The sequence below is a fragment of the Benincasa hispida genome, chromosome 3 (assembly GCF_009727055.1).
Source record: "Benincasa hispida cultivar B227 chromosome 3, ASM972705v1, whole genome shotgun sequence".
Classification (NCBI taxonomy): domain Eukaryota; kingdom Viridiplantae; phylum Streptophyta; class Magnoliopsida; order Cucurbitales; family Cucurbitaceae; genus Benincasa; species Benincasa hispida.
The window spans coordinates 11529821-11548750 of NC_052351.1; the positions used below are offsets into that span (position 1 = coordinate 11529821).

Sequence of the window (18930 nt, forward strand, 5' to 3'; positions counted from 1 at the left end):
AGAACTACGGATAGACAGAGAACCGTTAGATAAGAGTAACCCGATGACGAATGGTGAACAGTCTACAAATTCGATAGAAAGTTGTGAATCGAGTGCAACTAGTAGAAAGAGGAAGCATACCTTGCATTAAAAACAAGCATGATCGTTGTCTCCTCAGAATCTATTGTAGAAGATGTCCAGGCCAGTAACCTGTTTTCGGGTAAGAAAGATTTGTGTAAGATATTGTTTGTTATTGCCATTGTGAAAAAACTTTCAATTTTGAGTAGATAGATCTATGAAGAAGCTATATATTGTAAAATGTGTAGATTCGGCATGCAAATGGAAAGTTGGGGCAATTAAGCTTAAAGATTCTGGTATGTTTAAAATCACGAAATACATTAGTGGTCACACATGTCAGAAAATATTAAAGAAACAGGATCATAACCAAGCAAGGATTGGGTTGTTGCTTAATTGACGAAGACCAAATATCAGGATGTTAGTCGGGGTTACAAATCGATGGAAATCATTCAAGATTTTCGAAAGGAGTACGGGGTTGACATTATTTACGAGAGACCATTTGTGGGCTAGGGAATGTGTGTTGGCATTAGCCATAGGAACTCCTCGAGAGTCTTTCCTTTTTCTACCGCGATTTGGAGAAGGATGGAAGATTGCCAACCCTAGTATGCAATATGAGTTGAAGCTTGATCTTGAGGGACATTTCAAGTATGTGTACATGACACTGGGGGCATCAATCAAAGGTTTTCTTAACTGCATACAACCAACGATAGTGGTAGATACAACCCACATATGAAAGGAAAGTACAATGGAATTATGTTTGCAACCGTTTTCATTAATGCTAATAAGAATGTATACCCAGTTGCCTTTGGATTGGATGATAAAGAAAAAAAAAATGATTCGTGGACGTGGTTTATGAGAAGGTTGGAAGCAATGATCTATCAGGTCAATGGATTGGTATTTGTATCCGACAAGCATAAAAGTATTGCTAAATCAATCGATTTTGTATTTTTCGATGCATTCCACGCCCTATGCATCCATCACACGAGCCTAAATTTGGCTACCAAGTTCAACAATTAGTGTGTGCATATTTCATACTTGCAGTGAAAGCATGTCAAGAGTCTGCCTTTTTGCAGCATTGGAATAAGTTGGGTCGATATCCTGGTATACAAAAATATCTAACTGATGTGGGATTGTCAAAATGGGCTCGAGTTCACCAAGGTGGAATGAGATATGATCAGATGACAACAATCATTGCCTTATGTATTAATGCAGTATTCAAGGGTGTGTGATTCCTACCGATGACTACATTTTTGGATCATATTTGAGGACTCCATGAAACCTGGTTTTCCAATCATTGTACATTAGCAGCGAGTCAGGAAACAATATTGTCGGACCATGGAGAAACACTTATGAAACTAGTTGGCATGCAATATAGAACGTACATTATGCATCCGATCGACCACCACGAGCTCGAGATAGTTAACGGTCACCTTAACCCTCGGGTAAACTTGCAAGAGAGGACGCGTATATATGGTGAGTTTAATTATTATGAGATCCCATGTGCTCATGTGCTTGTCGTTTGTCAGTTAAGAAATATTGATCTATTTACTCCATGCTCAACTGCATATATAGTTTCATCTTGGTTGGAAAGTTATGCATAATGGATATTCCCCATATGTCATTCCTCAAAGTGGAAGACCATATCAGGGTTCATTGACAAAATTGTTTTACCACCAAGAGTTGTTGGAACAGTTAGACGTCGACCAATCATCTGAATACCATCTAGTGGGGAAATGCAGAAACGACTATATAAGTGTCGCCGATGTGGTCTACAGAGACATAATCAAAGAACATATCGAGAAATACTTGTAGAAGCCATTCCCATTCACATGTAATTTTTTGTATAGTCCTTTATTTCTTTGTTAATAAACAACAATGGTAATTGATTAGATGTAAACAACGATGTAAAATATTGTATACTTGTTTGTTCTGATGCAATTCATTATATTCAATTTCTTTTTAATTGTATAATTATTTTCCTCCATTCTCGAACAACGCTCAGGAAACCTTTACTCTGAGATTGTAAATAGAATGCTAAAGGTTTTAAGTTCTCAGGCGATTTCAAGTTCTCGAGCAATCTCGGGTAACCTTTACCCCAAGAATAAAAACAGAATGCTAAGTGTTTTGAGTTCTCGGGAAATCTCGAACAACCTTTAGCTTAATATTGAAAATAGAATGCTAAGATTTTTGAGTTCTTGAGAAATCTCGAGCAACCTTTAGCCCAAGAATAAAAACAGTATGCTAAAGGTTTTGAGTTCTTAGGCAATCTGGGACAATATTTAGCCCGAGAATTAAAATAAAATGCTAAGTGTATTGAGTTCTCAGGCAATCTCGGGCAATGTTTATTTTGAGATTTAAAATAGAATGTTAAGGTTTTGAGTTATTGGGCAATCTTGAGCTACATTTACCCCAAGAATAAAAGGAAAATGAAGAGAATGATATGCTTTCTCGGTAAATCTTGGGTAGTTGTTCACGGGCAGTTGTTCTACTAGGATTACATTTTAAGTTGGTTCAATTGTTAATTATGGATTGTTGTTATACAAAATATTGCAAGAAGATCTCATTATACTATAAATAGTTGCATAAATAACTACAAGAACACTCTGTTAGCTCGTAACTTTATAGTCAGTTGAGTCGAAACAAAGGAATGTTATCCTGCTTAAGTGTATCTAGGGGGAGGGGGGTTAAGTTACATCATATTCAAAGAATTTTGTACAAAATATACCAGAGTCACCCCCTGTAGACGACTGTGGTGTAGTCTTCACTTGATACACTCTCCAGGATGTGCAGGTAGGTTTGACTTTGCTGCTAGGATTCCAACCCTTTCCAATAGAGCTGGAAGCACGGTCCACATATTATCCAACTCCTTTGATAGTTTGCCATCAGATGTCATCATGATAAAGGAATTTCATACTAGTATCTATCCAACCACCATCTCAATCACCACAAGCATCCAATGGATACCACCGATGTTGTACGACATGTATATGTAGTCAAACGCCTTATAGTGTATGTGATGATCTGGTCGTTTCCTTTGCACATATCTTAGAATTGTACCATCTTTTACTCATGTGTATTCCACGTCCAATAGGCTAGTGCCCTTCTTAATCTCATCATACAGTCCTAAGTTATGTCTAAGAAAATTATGCACATCAATAATTTTGAGTTAAGTATTACGATTATTTGACAATACACTTTGACTAAGACTGAGACAAAGTTCAAAGGCTGAGATAATGGACCACCTCTGAAGATTGAGACAACAGAATTATGTTGTTGTCAAAGTCCAAAGGCTGCAAACAAAGAAATATTTGTAAGGAAGGGCATAAACACTAAAGAACCATTTGTATGGATATAAAAAAAACATACTTCATCTTTCGACTCCATCAGAATAGCTACTAATGAACCAATCGTATCTTCGCCCCTGATGATATCTCTATAGGGACAATACCTTCCCCATCATCCAGATCTTCAGCCATCTGTGTCGGACCAACATCAAGCATATCATGTGTAGAAGTGGGATCCTCACCGGGTGGATCGTCAATGGAAGGATCAGAAACATGTCGAGACTTAATCAATGGATCTTAGTAGGTGGATCGTCAACTAGTCCTGGGTAAGTGGTTCTTCAAGCGACACATACCTTCTCCAGCATCATAGTATTGTTGTGATTCAACTGACTTACCCTAAGTATAATATAAAGAAAATAAATTAGTTAAATAATTTAAAGCAACAAAAATAATAACTGAACATTTTTTAATGCAACTTACCTTTATAATAAGCATCAGATGTCCTTTATGACCTTCAACTCAGCCGTAAAGGATAATTCTATACGACCCAACTTTCCCTCAAAGCGTTGTAAGTGTTGACTGCACTCACATGTCGTATGTGATCCACTAGATATGGTCCTCGCAAGTGGAACTATCTTGGATGGTACACTCACCTGTGGACGTCCTACAGGCGACTCATTCGCATGTGGATCGGAGTCCATGTACGACCACCCACCAATGGATCGTCACCTGTAGCGGATCCATCAACCCGTTCTTTACCTTCATCCTCAACTGGACCACGAACCACATTCTCTGGCGGAGAAGGGGGAGGCTCTACATACCCCTTGGCGGTCAGAAGGTCCAAGGTACGTCTTAAGTAGATATGCTCCTCATCGTTTGAAACAATATCATCTATACGGGCCTGGATGTAAACAAGAAGAAAGAAAATTAGAATCCTAAACCTTCAACCCTAAACACTATCCATAAACACTAATGGAGAACGAGTTACCACTTGAGACCCAAAAAATTGTGTCTGAAATGAAGGAATTGAATTTCTCATGAAAGCATGTGAACGTCATGCCATCAACATTCAATTTTGAAAACTTCAAAATACAGAGAAATAATAGAGAATATAGGATAAACATTTAAACCTAAAACATGCTTCTATAGAGGAGAAAAAGAGAAGATAAAATATTAACCCTTAAATACCTCTTCTTGACGTAATTCCTCTTAGCGACTTAATTTCCCCAAAGTCATGAACACCTCGTACTAGAAAGAATCCTCCAAGAACACAAACAAAACAAGCAGGGACACCAACGACAAGTTACCTTGTTATTCCTGGCAAAGAATGAAATTGTGAAATTTCTTTTGTGTTCTAAGGAGAGGGAAAGGTCTTACAAAGAACAAACGAGAGAATAATCTTTGAGAGAGAGATATTCTATTTTTTTTTTCAATATTTTTCCCACTCACTGTATTTTCACAAAAGCACAAATTAAGGAAGATGAGGGAGGGGAGTTAACTCCCTACCCATGTGAACTAGATTAACTCCCTTGCAATTGGGAGTTAAGTTTAATATTATATTAAATATAATATAATATTAATAATAAATCATTAATTAATTAAACATTGATTAATTAACCATATATTATGCATCTCAATCATATCAAAATACAACTCTCCCTTGTAATCTATAGTTTTAATATGAATCTTATTCAAATTAAATTTTAACCTATAGTATTTACATGAATCTCATTCATACAATTAATATTTGGATCTCATTCAGATATATTATTCTCATATATAGTTTTAATTATAAATCATATTTATAATTGATTATATATTATAATGAATCGATATACATTATACTTTATATTAATCATATTAATATCAATAATACATTTATTTCTATCAAATAATTTGAACAATTTAAATTATTCCAAAAACCATTTGTTCCTTGTTTTATCCTTAGTGAGCTAGCAAGGGAACTTTATAGTCCTACAAATTAGAAGCTTCAATGATACAAGATTAATTAATTAAACTCTTTAATTAAATCAATGTAGTCTTTTTAAATATATAAAAAAATATTCACTTTACATGCAAAAAGTTCCAAAAGTGCTTATATTTTTTGAACTTTTTGATATAAAGTGTAAAATATTTTTGAGATTTCTTTATTGCTAAGAATTTCCCTAAATTAATTAACATTCATTAACTGCATGTCACTCCACTAAAGACACATAGCTACACTCTTTGCATTGTAGATATATTTATTTGTCTATGGATATAACCAATCAACAGTAAGTCGACCATTCAAGAATTGCTCGTAACTACAACTGGGTCAAATTGCCATTTTACCCCTACAATTATATCTACTTCTTAACTACCACTGATCTCTTTAATGAACAAAAATTTTATAATCCAACTATATACTAATTCCTTCTCGGACTAATGGGAGGGTGAGGCCTCATTGTTCAAGACCCAAAATAAGCTATTAAGAGAGAATTCATTCATTACCCTCAAGAGGGGAATGAATGAATTACATCTTGTGTAGTTGTGTTCTCAGCTCTTCACTTGAATAAATCCCCACGAATCTGACCACTCTCACTCATACATACCAAAGGATTACCCATATAGACATGAGTTCATAACTCACTCGGGATTGAGGTTGAGTCACCTATTATCATCCTATTGAAATGCTGATATCTTCAAGTAAAGGCATTATAAAGAGAGACTAATAATTTCGCAGTTCAATCTTATATAAACTCTTTATATAAGATACCCTCACTCACATGTCTCCACATGAACGATAAGGATCACATCATTTATAACACTTTACAACTATTGTAACAATTACAAAGTGGGTCGTATACATAGTCGTATACATAGTGTCATCAGGATAATGTACCCAATCTTATCCATATAGTATAGACCATTTAGGTGTTGGGGTTGATGCTCTAAAGTCTCGTATCCTGTAGTTTGCAAACAGTTTGTACGAACGCTTGTGATGTATAATATATGATATTTACTTCATTTCTTGATTTTGCTCCTTTGGATGTTTTATTTACTTTACCACAAACCAATAACTCAAATCCCTGGTTGTCTTTATGTAACTTAAGCATGTATGTGGTGACATACAAGTGGATCATGTCTTAAATAATAACCAAAATGATATGTAGTATATGGATATAGAAGGGAAACCTTATCCTAGTAATGCTTTGGATGTGGCCTGCTTTGGGGAATAGTTACAAGTGTTGTGACTTATTGCAGATGGTCTGATCCTGATCCTTCGTGTAGGGGATATGCGAGTGGGGGCATCCTATACAAAGAGTTTGTATAAGACTTGACCACGAAGTGTTAACGTCTCATTATATAACACCGTTCATGACAGAGACTTCACTTCACTAGGATGACCATAGGTAACATGACCTCAATCCTGAGTGAGTTGGGAACTCCTGCCATTGAGGGCGGTCCTTTGATTTTCATGGGTGCGGGTGGCCAGGCCGCCGATTCAAACTTACCACTATGAGGATTCGTCTGGTTTGAGAGCTGGGAACTCAGCTACACAAGATGGAATTCATTCCTTCCCCAAAGCAGGGGTAAGTGGATAGATAACTTCCTTAAGGGCTGATTCCAGGGCTTGAACGATGTGGCGCCACACACCTTCTCATGACCCGAGAGGTGTTCACCCATCGTTGGACTATGTTATATTGTTCATTAGAGGGATCAATGGTACTTAAAGAGTGAGATGTAACTACAAGGGCAAAATGGTAAATTGGCCCAACTGTACTTACGAGCATCTATGAAGGGTTATCATACTCACAATTGGTTATATCTGATGGATACAAAAATATATCTATGGTAAGAAGAGTTCAACTGTCGGTCTTTAGTGGAATGTCTGGCAGTTAACGGATGGTGGTTCTCGTGGCTAAAGAGTTTAGTCAGCTATTCACGTATCGTTAGAGTTTCGAGCCATACGTTCATAAGGTCCTATTGGTAGTTTGGATACAAGTTGAGAATCAGTTTTTGGGTCAGTTTGAAAAGTTCAAATTGACAAGAGGGAATTCGATTATATATGATATAATTGAACTGGTTAATTATATATGATATGATTGACTAAATGTATGAGATACATTATTTTGGAAGAAATTAGATATAAATATAATTTATATCATGTAGAGGAGAAAACACTATAGTTGATATATGATATCAAACTATAGGTTATGAATATAATATAATTAAATTTATTATTTTATTAATTGGATGGTATGAGATAATTGGCCGACGTTTTCTCCGAATTCGTGCATTAGTGGGAAGTTCAATTCAGTTCTAGTAACTGAAGAATAAATGAAAATTGTTTTCATTTTTGCACAAGAGACGCATAATCGTTCACGGTGTGTTAGCATTTGATCGCTTAGTGTTTGAGAGTCTATACGACAGCGCCCACTTACAAAATGATCGCACACCCGCACCTGCGCTTTCCTAAACGATCGCCCGTACTTTCCTAAACGATCCTTTATCTTTCACTAAACGATCACTTAGCGCTTGAGCTAAACTAAACGATCGTATAGACGATTTCTTAGCTTTTACTACACGATCGTGTACCGTGTTCTAAATGATCAAGCACCCGACTATATAATAGTATTTCCTTTCTTCCACTTGCTTGATTGTAGTACACGATAGCCTTTCCTCCTCCCCTCTACCAATTCCATCAAAGCCCACCCTTTGGATTCTCACTCTGAGAATATTGAGGGCTCCGAGTGGTGGTGTCGTTCACATTGCCTACTATTCGTGCGAAGCTGTTCGTGTAGACGACCGAGGTGTTGCTGGATGATTACTTGCTGGAAGAGCGAGAGGAGTTCATTCACGGAGAGAGCGAGTTTTGTGAAGAAAGTCTTCAATTGGTATGTTCTCTCAGTCTCTTATTTTTTATCCTTTAAGTATGCCAGTAATTTAGTGTTATCAATACATATCTGTTTGTTCGAATGTATATTGTTAAATTCTGTTACAATGAATTTGAAAGATCCGCTTCCACTCATAGGTACTCTTGTACAAGAGTTCCTTCATTAGGTTATTACTTAAACATGATCCACTTGTATGTCAACCATATACATGTTTAAGTTACATAAAATAACCTTGGATTTTAGTTTATTGGATCGTGTTACTTCAAATTAAACGTCGAATAAAATAACATCTTATTTTATTAAATAAATAAATTTGTATACAAAGAATTTACAACCTAAGAAACTCACGAGATTTTAGGCACCAACCCCAATATGAATCACCTTCAATGCAAGTGAGTACGTGTAACTCCATCGCATGATGTGCGGTATTGCATAAGCGAAAACCCTATTCACCACTCGTCTGCTTAGGGAGGAAACTATCTCGTACGCCCAAACCTACTAATTTAAAAAATAAACAAGTAAACATCAGTACATGATAAAGTCAAAGAACCAATAACAATTATGATGAAACAAAATTAACAAACCTGGAAAGCAAACGAAAATCTGTACAAGCTGTATGACTCTGGGGATTTACTATTTGCAGGCTTCTTCTTGTACATTGATACTTTCCTATTAAGTGCAACCTGTAAGCTACTCAATGAAAAAAATCATGTTTCCTCAATCATAGCTACACAAATTGTCTAACTCATCTATAATTTCCAACATGGTCTAATCCATGTGTTGCCTCATTTCCTTTGTTATCATCGCTAACTCAATGAAATATAATATGACCATCTTTACTGCATTCCTATCACTATGGAACTCAAGGACCAGAAAATCACTGTCTAGTTCAGTCTCATTCATGTTAGTCCTATCGCCCAAGTATAACTACCTAACCCACTGAGTTTTATCCTATTCAAACTTAACTACATGGTTAGGCCCACTTTACTATATCAAACTCGTCACATCAAAAGAGACCTTTTTCCTAAGTAACTTAAAGCTAATTACATTTTCTCTATCTTTCTGTACCTTCCTCATCAAAATCTAGTGGCACATAGGACCATTAAAAATTAACTTAACATCCAAAAAATGCCTGAAAACAATTAGCCTAGGTGATAACTTTTTCTTAGTATTTAAAATTATTTTTGCCAGATGAGAATGACAAGTCAAATTTGCAGGAAATTAGTTAGAACTTCGGATTTTAGATATCAATGTCATCTATAACACGAACTACAAAACAAAAGTATTTTGGACAATCAATTAGACAAGACAACAAAAAGACAGAAGCATTATCTATGGAAATTGACTTAAATCTCGAGCCAAACTTGATCGAGATCGTGTTTTATTCATGAAGAACTCGAGACATTTACACCGACGTGCCACGAGATTAGGGTTTTAGATCCATTCTGTATAAAATCTCGAGGCATTCACGAGACACATTTACCCCAAGATCTTATACATAATGGCGCTGAAAACTCAATAGTCAGAAAAATCTCGAGACAAATTCAATGAATCTCGAGGAAACTTCATCCAATCTCAGGCAAAATTCAACTGGATTTCAAGTGTCATAGAATGAAGTCTCCCGAAAATCATCGAATTAAGCCAACATACATAAAAAAAAAACCCAAAATATGGAGAAAAAAAAACGCAAATATATAAACCAAATTTCTCAGATATTTTAGACAACTTTTTCAAAACCCTAACAAACATTAAATTAAAACTAAAGTATCTAACTAAACGAAAGAAATAGTGGAATACCCCTATAAAACGAGGCTTAAGTATGCAGATAACCATGTTGAGGATGCAAATAATAGTGGAAATGAGCTAAATTTGAAAGTGAGTGAAGCGAGAACTTGGGCAAAGTGAAGACATAAATAGTTTCCATAAAGATGGAGGATTTTTTCAATCAGGGAGATTTTCATCATTTCAAAAAATTGCATCATTTGAATTCCTAACGTTCAAAACATAATCTCGGGCCCAATCTCCCTTGAGAAAGCCCAAGAAAAACCTTTTAAACGACTTTACCAAAAGTGTGCTATTTTGATAATGTGAAAACTTAAAGGGGTTATTTTGGACAATTTTCCATTCAAGTGAGCATAGGTTAACTACTATCATTTAAAATGTGTTAGTAACAAAAAAGACTATACTTCAAATTTTTATGCTCCTTTTGTATTAAAAAAGAAAAAATAAAAACTGAAGATACCATGATTATCATAATTAAAGTTGATTAAAATTTCAAAAAGTACTATATTTCCAAAAATATTGATAGTTACAAATTTAACAATCAGTCCCAAAGTATTAATAGATGTAACATAATAAAAAAATTGTAGATATAGCAAAATTTAGTTCCAGCTCTTGGGATCTATTGGTGATAGGCGTTTATCAGCAATAGAATCCATCACGAGTAGAAGTCGTTTAGCATAGAGTCTATCATCAGTATACATTTTTTATTTTTCCATTTTTTACATTTTGCTAATGTATATTTAATTATTAACTCTAAAAATGATGTCCATTGCCATTACTCTGTATATTTATTGTAGGGATGTACATGGGTTGGATTAAAGGTTTTTTTGAACCAACCCGAAAAATTCGGGTTGGTTGGGTCGGTGACTCAAAAGACTTGAATAAATTCTTTAACCCAATCCAATTTGGATTAGATTGGGGTGAGTTGTTGGGCTATAACTTATATTTTTTCTTTTTAACTAAAAAATTTAAATTTATCTACAACACATTACTAATAACTAAAAAATCTCATAAAATTCAAATATTAAATATCAAATATCTATGAAATTTATTACAAATTTTAATCAAAGACAAACATTATAACCGTTCTAAAATAAAAATATTAAAAATTGAATTATTCCAAAGTTGTCAAACTTGACATATATATATANATATATTATGACCTAACCAAACCGAACAAAAGTAGAACAAGTCTAACCCAACCTAAAAATATAACTAATTCAATCTAGATTATTTGAATTGTTGGGTCATTTGAACGTCTAAGTGATATATCACAAATTTCGAGAAACGCAAAGGATTGGGCTTTAACATTGTTGTAAGTAGTTTAAACGACCCAGCCCATAACCAATAACCATTCGACGTTCTCTTCGTCTTCTTCATAACCTTTCTGTGTCGCCGCCCTAGAAGCCGTTTCCGAGAGCAAAGCCCTCCTCCGTCGTTCAACTCCATTCCCGCCGAGTCCCTTCTTACCCAACGAGACCATGGCGGACGTTGTGCAGTTCCGCCTCGAGAGCATGGTCGACGAGCTCGATGACCTCGAGCAACGTGGCCTTTTCTCCCGGCGAGAGATTGCTGAGATTGTAAAGCAGCGGCGCAAGTTTGAGTACCGTCTGAAGCGCCCATGTCCACTTAAGCAGGACTATTTGGCCTATATCGATTATGAGATCCATTTGGAATCGCTTCGTCATCTAAGGAAGAAGGCAGTGGCTCGTGAACTTAAGAAGCAGGGAAATAAAAAGATGAGAAAATCTATCTCCGACTTCGCAGGTGTGAAAAGGATCTTGTACATTTATCGGCTTGCGGTTACGAGGTATAAGGGTGATATTGACCTTTGGTTTCGCTATCTCGAGTTTTGTAGAGCACGAAAGAACGGGAGAATGAAGAAGGTAATACATTGTATTCCACTTTCGGATTAAATATAGTTTCTGTTGGTATTTAGATATAGAAGAGGAGTAATTAATGTACATTTTGATCTCTGGGCCTATTGTTGTAGAACTGAGATAATATGAAGGTAGTTGAAGTCAGTCTTTTGATACTTGAGGTTATTTGTGTCGATATTAATCGTTTTTCTTTCAACTTTTGCAGGTTCTGGCTCAGCTGATTAGATTCCACCCAAAAGTTCCAGGGGTCTGGATATATGCTGCTGCTTGGGAGTTTGATCATAATACCAATGTGGATGCAGCACGTTCTCTCATGTTAAGTGGTTTGAGAGTTTGCCCAACTTCAGAGGATCTTTGGGTAGAATATTTACGGATGGAACTTACTTATCTTAATAAGTTGAAGGCTCGAAAGGTTGCCCTTGGGGAGGACGAGGGAAGTCTGGTCCGTGAAAATATGGCTGCTGAGGAGAAACAGTGGAGAGAAGAACATAAAGATTTGTTTATGCCAATGGGTGAAGCAAGGGAAGATAATGATGGATCAGTTGTTGAAACGGAGTCAAAGAACAAATTAGATTTGTTTCGAGAGCAGGGTTCAAACATTTTAGAAACTATCTACAATGGAGCAATTGAAGCTCTACCTTCTAGTTTTAGTCTGAGAAAGCGTGTCTTAGAAATATTGGAAGCAATGGATTTAGCTCATTCGGAAGAAATGCAGTCAAAAATCTTACAGGATATAAAAAGAGACTTCGGTACAGAACCACAATATTGGGATTGGCTGGCTAGACTTCAGTATAATCCTGAAAATTTACAGGGAATGAGTGCTATAAAGGAAATTTCTCGGATTGAAAAGGCTGTCCAGGTGTGAATTTTATGCATGATGGAAATCACAATCATATCAAATCTGCATAGTTATCTTATGAGTTATGTCTATCATTTTCTTCATTGATGATAAAATGGTAGTTTAAGGACGCATATATTTCATTAATTGGAAAATTATTAGCTTTAGAAAAGCACGAACGATCTTTGTTGACTTAAAACACGACTAAATAAAAATTATGTATACAACTTATGTGCCTGCTTTTTCTTTATGAGTATCTATGGTTTTGCTTTTTCTCTATTAGTGTCTAAGGTTTGCTTTTTCCATGCTAATCAACAACAGGTCTACGAGGAAGGCCTGGAGTGTGTGCCTTCATCTACAATTTTTAGTTTGTATGTGAAGTTTTTGATGGGTCTCATTACCCCTGTTAAGGGAGAAGAAACGTCTGGGCTATCTACTCATACTGAGAACATTACTTCACGACTCTTGATGGTGTATGAAAAGGCTCTAACTTTAGGACATATTACAGACGATTTAGCATGCCAATATGTTCTGTTTTATCTGGAACTTGGGAGATTAGATGAAGCACGGAAGCTTGCTGAAAGACTTTGCAGTGGAGAATTTTCTAATTCTGTGAAGTTATGGGTATTGAGAGTTTCCACAGAAATAAAATGCATTTCGAAGGATTCTCCTTCTCCAAGTAAAGATGATCTGAAGTACATTTTTGAACTGACAAAAGAGGTTCTGAAGAATTTTTCAGTTTCAGAATCTGGGAGCCTGTGGCTAACGGTATATTTACTGCACCTTAACCAAACTCCAAGCCCTGATATATTCAGTTTTCTGAAAAACATTATCGATCTTAGAATTAAGCTGATTTTATTGGTTCAAGATATGTGGTCTTTGCCATTAAAATGCTTTCACGGCATTGCTCCGTCGAGCTTACTTGTTTAATATATTTAAAATGTTCGAGATATTGAGATGTTGGTGGTTATTAGAAGTAAAAACCTGAGCCCATATTATTCTGGTTAACCCACTGCAGGTCCTCAAGTTTTTTGCCAATCAGAGCTATTATTTTGACAAATTGGTGGAAATTTCTCTCTTGGCATTGGCTAAATCTGGTGGAAATGAGGATGGATTTTCACTCTCCTCAGCCATTGTTGATTTTGTTCTACAAAAAGATGGAATTCAGCGTACAAGAGAAGTGTATAAGAAGTATGTCATTCCAACACCCGACAATTCTTGGTTAAAATTATTTTGGTATCTCATTTTGAGTCAACTTCTACAAGTCCATATAATTTTAAACATTTAGGTTCCGTTAGATAATCATTTCATTTTTGGTTTTTGGTTTTTGGTTTTTAAAAATTAAGCCTATTTCCTCTCCATTTTTTACAATGATTTGCATCTTTCTTAAGTACCATGGTTGAATTCTTAGTCAAATTCCAAAAACAAAAACAAGTTTTTAGAAGTTACTTTTTAGTTTTTAAAATTTGGCTTGGTTTTTTAAATCATAGGTAAAAACTAGATAACTGAGAAGAAATTTGGAGATGGAAGTAGTGCCTATAGGCTTAATTTTCAAAAACACAAAAACAAAAAGTCAAATGGTTATTCAACGGGGTCTTCAAGTCTTTGTACTTCCAATAACCCTTAGAGTTAGTTGCTATTAGTAGTTTGAACCTAGTTTTAGCGGACCAAAATGGTATTCTTCTCGATTTTCTTTTATAAGAATATCTGCTTTACAAAGTTGCCTTGTTCAGTTTCTAAAACCATGTTTTCCCTTGTTTCAACAGATTTCTTGGATTACCCCATCCAGGGCTTGCTATGTATCAAACGTGTATTCAGCTGGAATCGAACCTTGCATCTATAGGGGATAAAGATGGTCTTGCAAATGCTCGAAAGCTATTTGAATCTGCACTTACAACTTATGGCCATGATGATGTTAGCTTATGGCAAGAGTACTACACAATGGAATCTAAGGTAACCCTGCATTTTCTATGTAATCTGGAAATGTGCATGCCACTTAATTGTTTTTTTTTCTTTTTAGTCCTCCCCCATTGGTCATGGTTATCGGGGGTCTCTTACCATTGGTTCGTTGTGACCGTCCTGTATGTATTATTTCAACCATCATGTCCGTATCGTTAATTACGTGCTAATGGCAGAACAAACTAATTGCACCATTGCTGTTTTTGCTGCATTTTACATGAACGTGTTCTCCACTTATCCTCCAATCTATTCATGAGTTCATTCTTCCTGCTGATTTTACAGATAGGATCATCAGAAACCGCAGCTGCAATTCGTTGGCGTGCAAGGAAAACATTAAAAGATGCTACAGCCCTCGTTACTTCCTCAGATTTGTGATTTTTTATAAACTTTTTCTTGTATATTTATCAAATCAATTTTGACCTTTTATATAGAATGGTTAATTGATTGAATGTTGTCAATTGGAAACAGAGAAATTTCATCTGTAGCCGATAGGATATGAATAAAACAAATCTCTGAACTTTAACAAGAAATATCATTTGAAAGGAAAGAGAACTGCTTAAAGAATAGTACACAAATTTACTATAAATTGAGCCAGAGAGAATGTTGAGTTCAACTTATCCACAATCTACAAGTTTAATCGGGGTGCGGTAGCTAGGCAAGTTTTCTGGCAGAAGGATCTCTGGTTAAGTAGCATCATGCTTTAGGCCATTGTGGACTAACTACCTGCACTTATTACAATGAAGATGTTACTTCAATGCTACATCTGCATAAAAACTTGTATAACAAACAAAGTGTATCTCAAAGCAGAAGAAAAACAGTAATATACTAGTAGCAGATGATCAATGGAACTTTTATCAGTTTGACTTACCTCAAGCGTACTGAACACTATGCGCATTCGGCTAGCGACTATTGAAGGTTCCTCAGCTCGTCCCACCACTGCCACTTGCTCAAGTTGTAGAGTCTTTACAGGCAGCCTTCATAAGAAAAACAAATAGAGTTTAGCTCAAACCTAAAATTGTTATCCTCTGTTATGGATTTAATAGTTCATTTCTTAACATCTGAAAGAGACGACAATTGAACTTGAACTCGAGATGCGACTATGAATGAGCAGTTCACAAACTGAGAAGTGATAAAAATCACCTTACCATGCCATGCCCCGTACATAATATGCATTGGCAATGAGAGCACAAAAGCCTTTCCACTGAAGCCTTACTTCATCTGACACCGGAGGTGTTGATGACCATCTAACTACAGTTGGTTGTGGTGTACACAAGATGGTAATGAATATAATGCTCAACCATAGAATGCATTCTTCAATCTGCACATAGAAGAATAAGGACAAATGTACAAAATGAAGTTTCATTCACACCCTAGAATCAAGGTTCAGGAAATTGTCTAACAATCCATGTCAGATGGGGGCGCATTTGCAACATACCTCCCTTGAGATAATTTTGGATTTCAAACCAGTGCTTCCACCAAAACTCTGCATTACTTCAATTTCAAGACCAGATTCCTTCATATCAATAAGTTCTTTTCTTAATCCTTCATCAGTACAACCAAGTGCATATGCATTCACTCCAGCACTGATGAAATCCTGATAATTATCAGACATGCTAGTTTAGGAAGACAACAGGAAAACAGGAAGGATCAAGTCAACTACAGAATGTACCTTTAGGTTGTCACCTCCTCCTCGATCAACAAAGTTCCGATATCGTCTGAACAAACTGATAGCTATGTTGCGCGAAGAGCGAAACTCGTCATCTGAAGGAGGTGCGGAACTATCTGAGCGGCACTGAAATATTCAAAGAAATATATTTCACTTATTCCATACATTTAGGCGGGAGACTATCTCAAACAGATGTCAAAACTCAATCTGGAATCAAATAGCTACTTACTAGCCATCTTCTGAAAGCGAATCGGTTCAAAACACAATGAGTATTCAATTGAGTACACCTCTTGAAAGATGAGGGATTGTGTAAAATGGTGTTGCAAGAACTCTTTAGAGGGCACAGAGAAACTGAGGTACTACAAATAAGGGAATTAGCATGAGATGCCTCAGGCAGCGGAATAGAGTCTAGACATGCCAGAAATTTCTTGTTAGCTCCCGGAGAATGTACCGTCAACATGACTGAACCATCATAGAATTTCCTTCAAACAGATGCAAGACAGAACACTAAACCTTTAGAAAAAACAAAGAACATCACAAATCAAACCCCCTACACTAAAACCACCAATAATGGAGTTAAGAAATGGATTCCGGTATCATTCACCAATCACCTTTGAACTAGAATATCCAAACCGAAGGAATTGAATTGACAACGAAATTATCCTTAACTATTATTCTTATTTACCATATAAGAGGCACTTCATTGACCTAGCCAGCAAGAAAGCAATCATTTGGTTTGTGTATCAAGAATACGAGAAGCTGATTCTAACAAATTAAGAAAGAAATGGAAGAGACGAACCTGGTGAAGATGCAGATGAAGATCAAATGCAGAGGGCGGAGATGGAGGGAAGTGAATATGGAGTAGTTTAGTTGAGAAAGGCGGGCAATTACAATCCATAAAATCTGTAATTTAGTGGACAAAGAATCTGAGAGCCGATCGTAAATGAATCCCAAGCCACCAATTTTTCGAATGGTTGCCCAATACTCCCCACCCCCATCAAATCAAATTCTTGTTTTATGTTTCTTTCTTCTCTTTCCTCTGCTTGCCCCACAAGTTCGAAGGGAAAATTTGGTACCAATCGCTCTTTTAGGATCATCTCCAAATTTAGTTTCACTTTTTAATTTACTCCATTTCTGAACTTGATCGATTTCTCACATTGATATTATCACCTTGTGAATTTATTTTTTCCCCCTTTTTTCTTCTTTCTTTCTCTTTTATAGATATATATATATATATATATATATATTGCCTTTCTTCTTTTTTTCTTTCTTTTCTTTTTCAATGATTTCTTCTATTTATAACGTTAATTTGTTTTTCAGCAATCTTCTTTTTTTTCTTTTCCGACGATTTATGTTTATGTCGCTATTATTTTCTTCATTTTTCGATGAGATTTCCTTCTCACCCTCTTTTTTTTTTTGTTTTTCGGCAAGATTTTCTTCCTTTTTCAATGATTTCTGTTGTTTATGTCGACATTTTTTCTTATCAAATTAAGATTGTGAATTGGGTGTGATCAGAACGAGAGTGAAACCAAGGAACAAAAGGAAGAAATGAGCTTGAGAATTCAAATGAAGGAAAAAAACTACAAAATTGACGAGGAAGAAGCTAGAGGAGAAAATGAGAGGAAGAAGCGAGAAGCGAGTGGAAGAAGCAAGAGGAAAAAACAAGAAGAAGAATTCAAAATAAGGGATAAAATGAAGGAGACTAACGTGAATTAGAGAACGAGGGGAACAAGAGGAAAGAACGAGAAAACCTAGTTTGTGTCTGGCCTTGCAAGTGTTCTGGGGTTAAAACGATACTTTCACACGCAATTGACATAGGTAGAAGACCAAATTTCGAACGTTTTGTAAGGTGAGGCCAAATTTCGAGTGTACCCCTAATTAGTTAGGAGCCATCAATTCGAACCATTTTGAGATTTTTTTTCTAGAAAAAAAGAAAGGAGAAAATTGGAAATACGGTGATATTATAACATTTTCAATAAAGAAATATAGGTTTTAGATTTAGTCTCATTTTTATCACCGGGCTTTATTTTGTCCTTTCTTTTATGTATATTTTTAATCTGGCTATTTTAGAATAAATAATAATTATTTTCTGAAACATAGAATAAATAATTACTAATTTTATATGTATATTAATTTTACAAGCTTTTAATTTAAAGTTTAAGATTTGTTTGGATTGATATATTAAGAATTATGAATGTGGACAAGTATTTTCTACAAGATATTACAATTTACAACTAACATAAGTGATGGATTGAACTTAAACACACACATAAAAATCTAATGTTGTAAGTTTAACTTTGAAATTTAAAATTGGTGGTAACTTTTAACCTTTTTCAGGTAATTTCTATTTAATTGTATCAAATTATTTGAGATTGTGCTTTGAATTTTAGAAATTAAATTGATTTATTTTGAGATAATTCAATTTAAATTAAATATGATAAAAGATGTGGATTTAATTCAATTAATGAAAAATGAATTTAACTTGGAAGACTGGGAGGTTGGATTTATTTTACGGTGAAGGGAAAAAATGTGGCAATTTTACGATGATTTAAGAAGGAAAAGGGGAATCTTTAGTGTTCATGATTGC

The 18930-nt window shown here is 35.4% G+C and overlaps 2 protein-coding genes across 7 annotated transcripts; one reads left to right on the top strand and one right to left on the bottom strand.

Moving 5' to 3' along the window:
• The first annotated feature begins 11338 nt into the window (after positions 1 to 11338).
• Positions 11339 to 15207, top strand: LOC120074096 (U3 small nucleolar RNA-associated protein 6 homolog). Its single transcript, XM_039027092.1, has 6 exons — positions 11339 to 11886; positions 12086 to 12739; positions 13040 to 13486; positions 13737 to 13909; positions 14485 to 14671; positions 14960 to 15207. Exons 1-6 carry the CDS (start codon positions 11482 to 11484, stop codon positions 15050 to 15052), a joined length of 1959 nt encoding a protein of 652 aa, XP_038883020.1. The 5' UTR covers positions 11339 to 11481; the 3' UTR covers positions 15053 to 15207.
• LOC120074097 lies at positions 15191 to 17413 on the bottom strand. 6 transcript variants are annotated; one of them, XM_039027093.1, is made up of 8 exons: positions 17143 to 17405; positions 17029 to 17051; positions 16573 to 16825; positions 16347 to 16469; positions 16113 to 16271; positions 15823 to 15995; positions 15546 to 15651; positions 15191 to 15400 (listed from the first exon to the last, which is right to left on the bottom strand). In XM_039027093.1, exons 1-8 carry the CDS (start codon positions 17239 to 17241, stop codon positions 15371 to 15373), a joined length of 966 nt encoding a protein of 321 aa, XP_038883021.1. In that variant the 5' UTR covers positions 17242 to 17405; the 3' UTR covers positions 15191 to 15370. The 6 variants fall into 6 exon arrangements, 5 of the variants coding, with proteins under 5 accessions (XP_038883021.1, XP_038883022.1, XP_038883024.1 ...); XM_039027094.1 differs by having other exon boundaries at positions 16955 to 17051; positions 17143 to 17287; XM_039027096.1 differs by having other exon boundaries at positions 16573 to 16856; positions 16955 to 17051; positions 17143 to 17287.
• Between the last annotated feature and the right edge of the window lie 1517 nt (positions 17414 to 18930).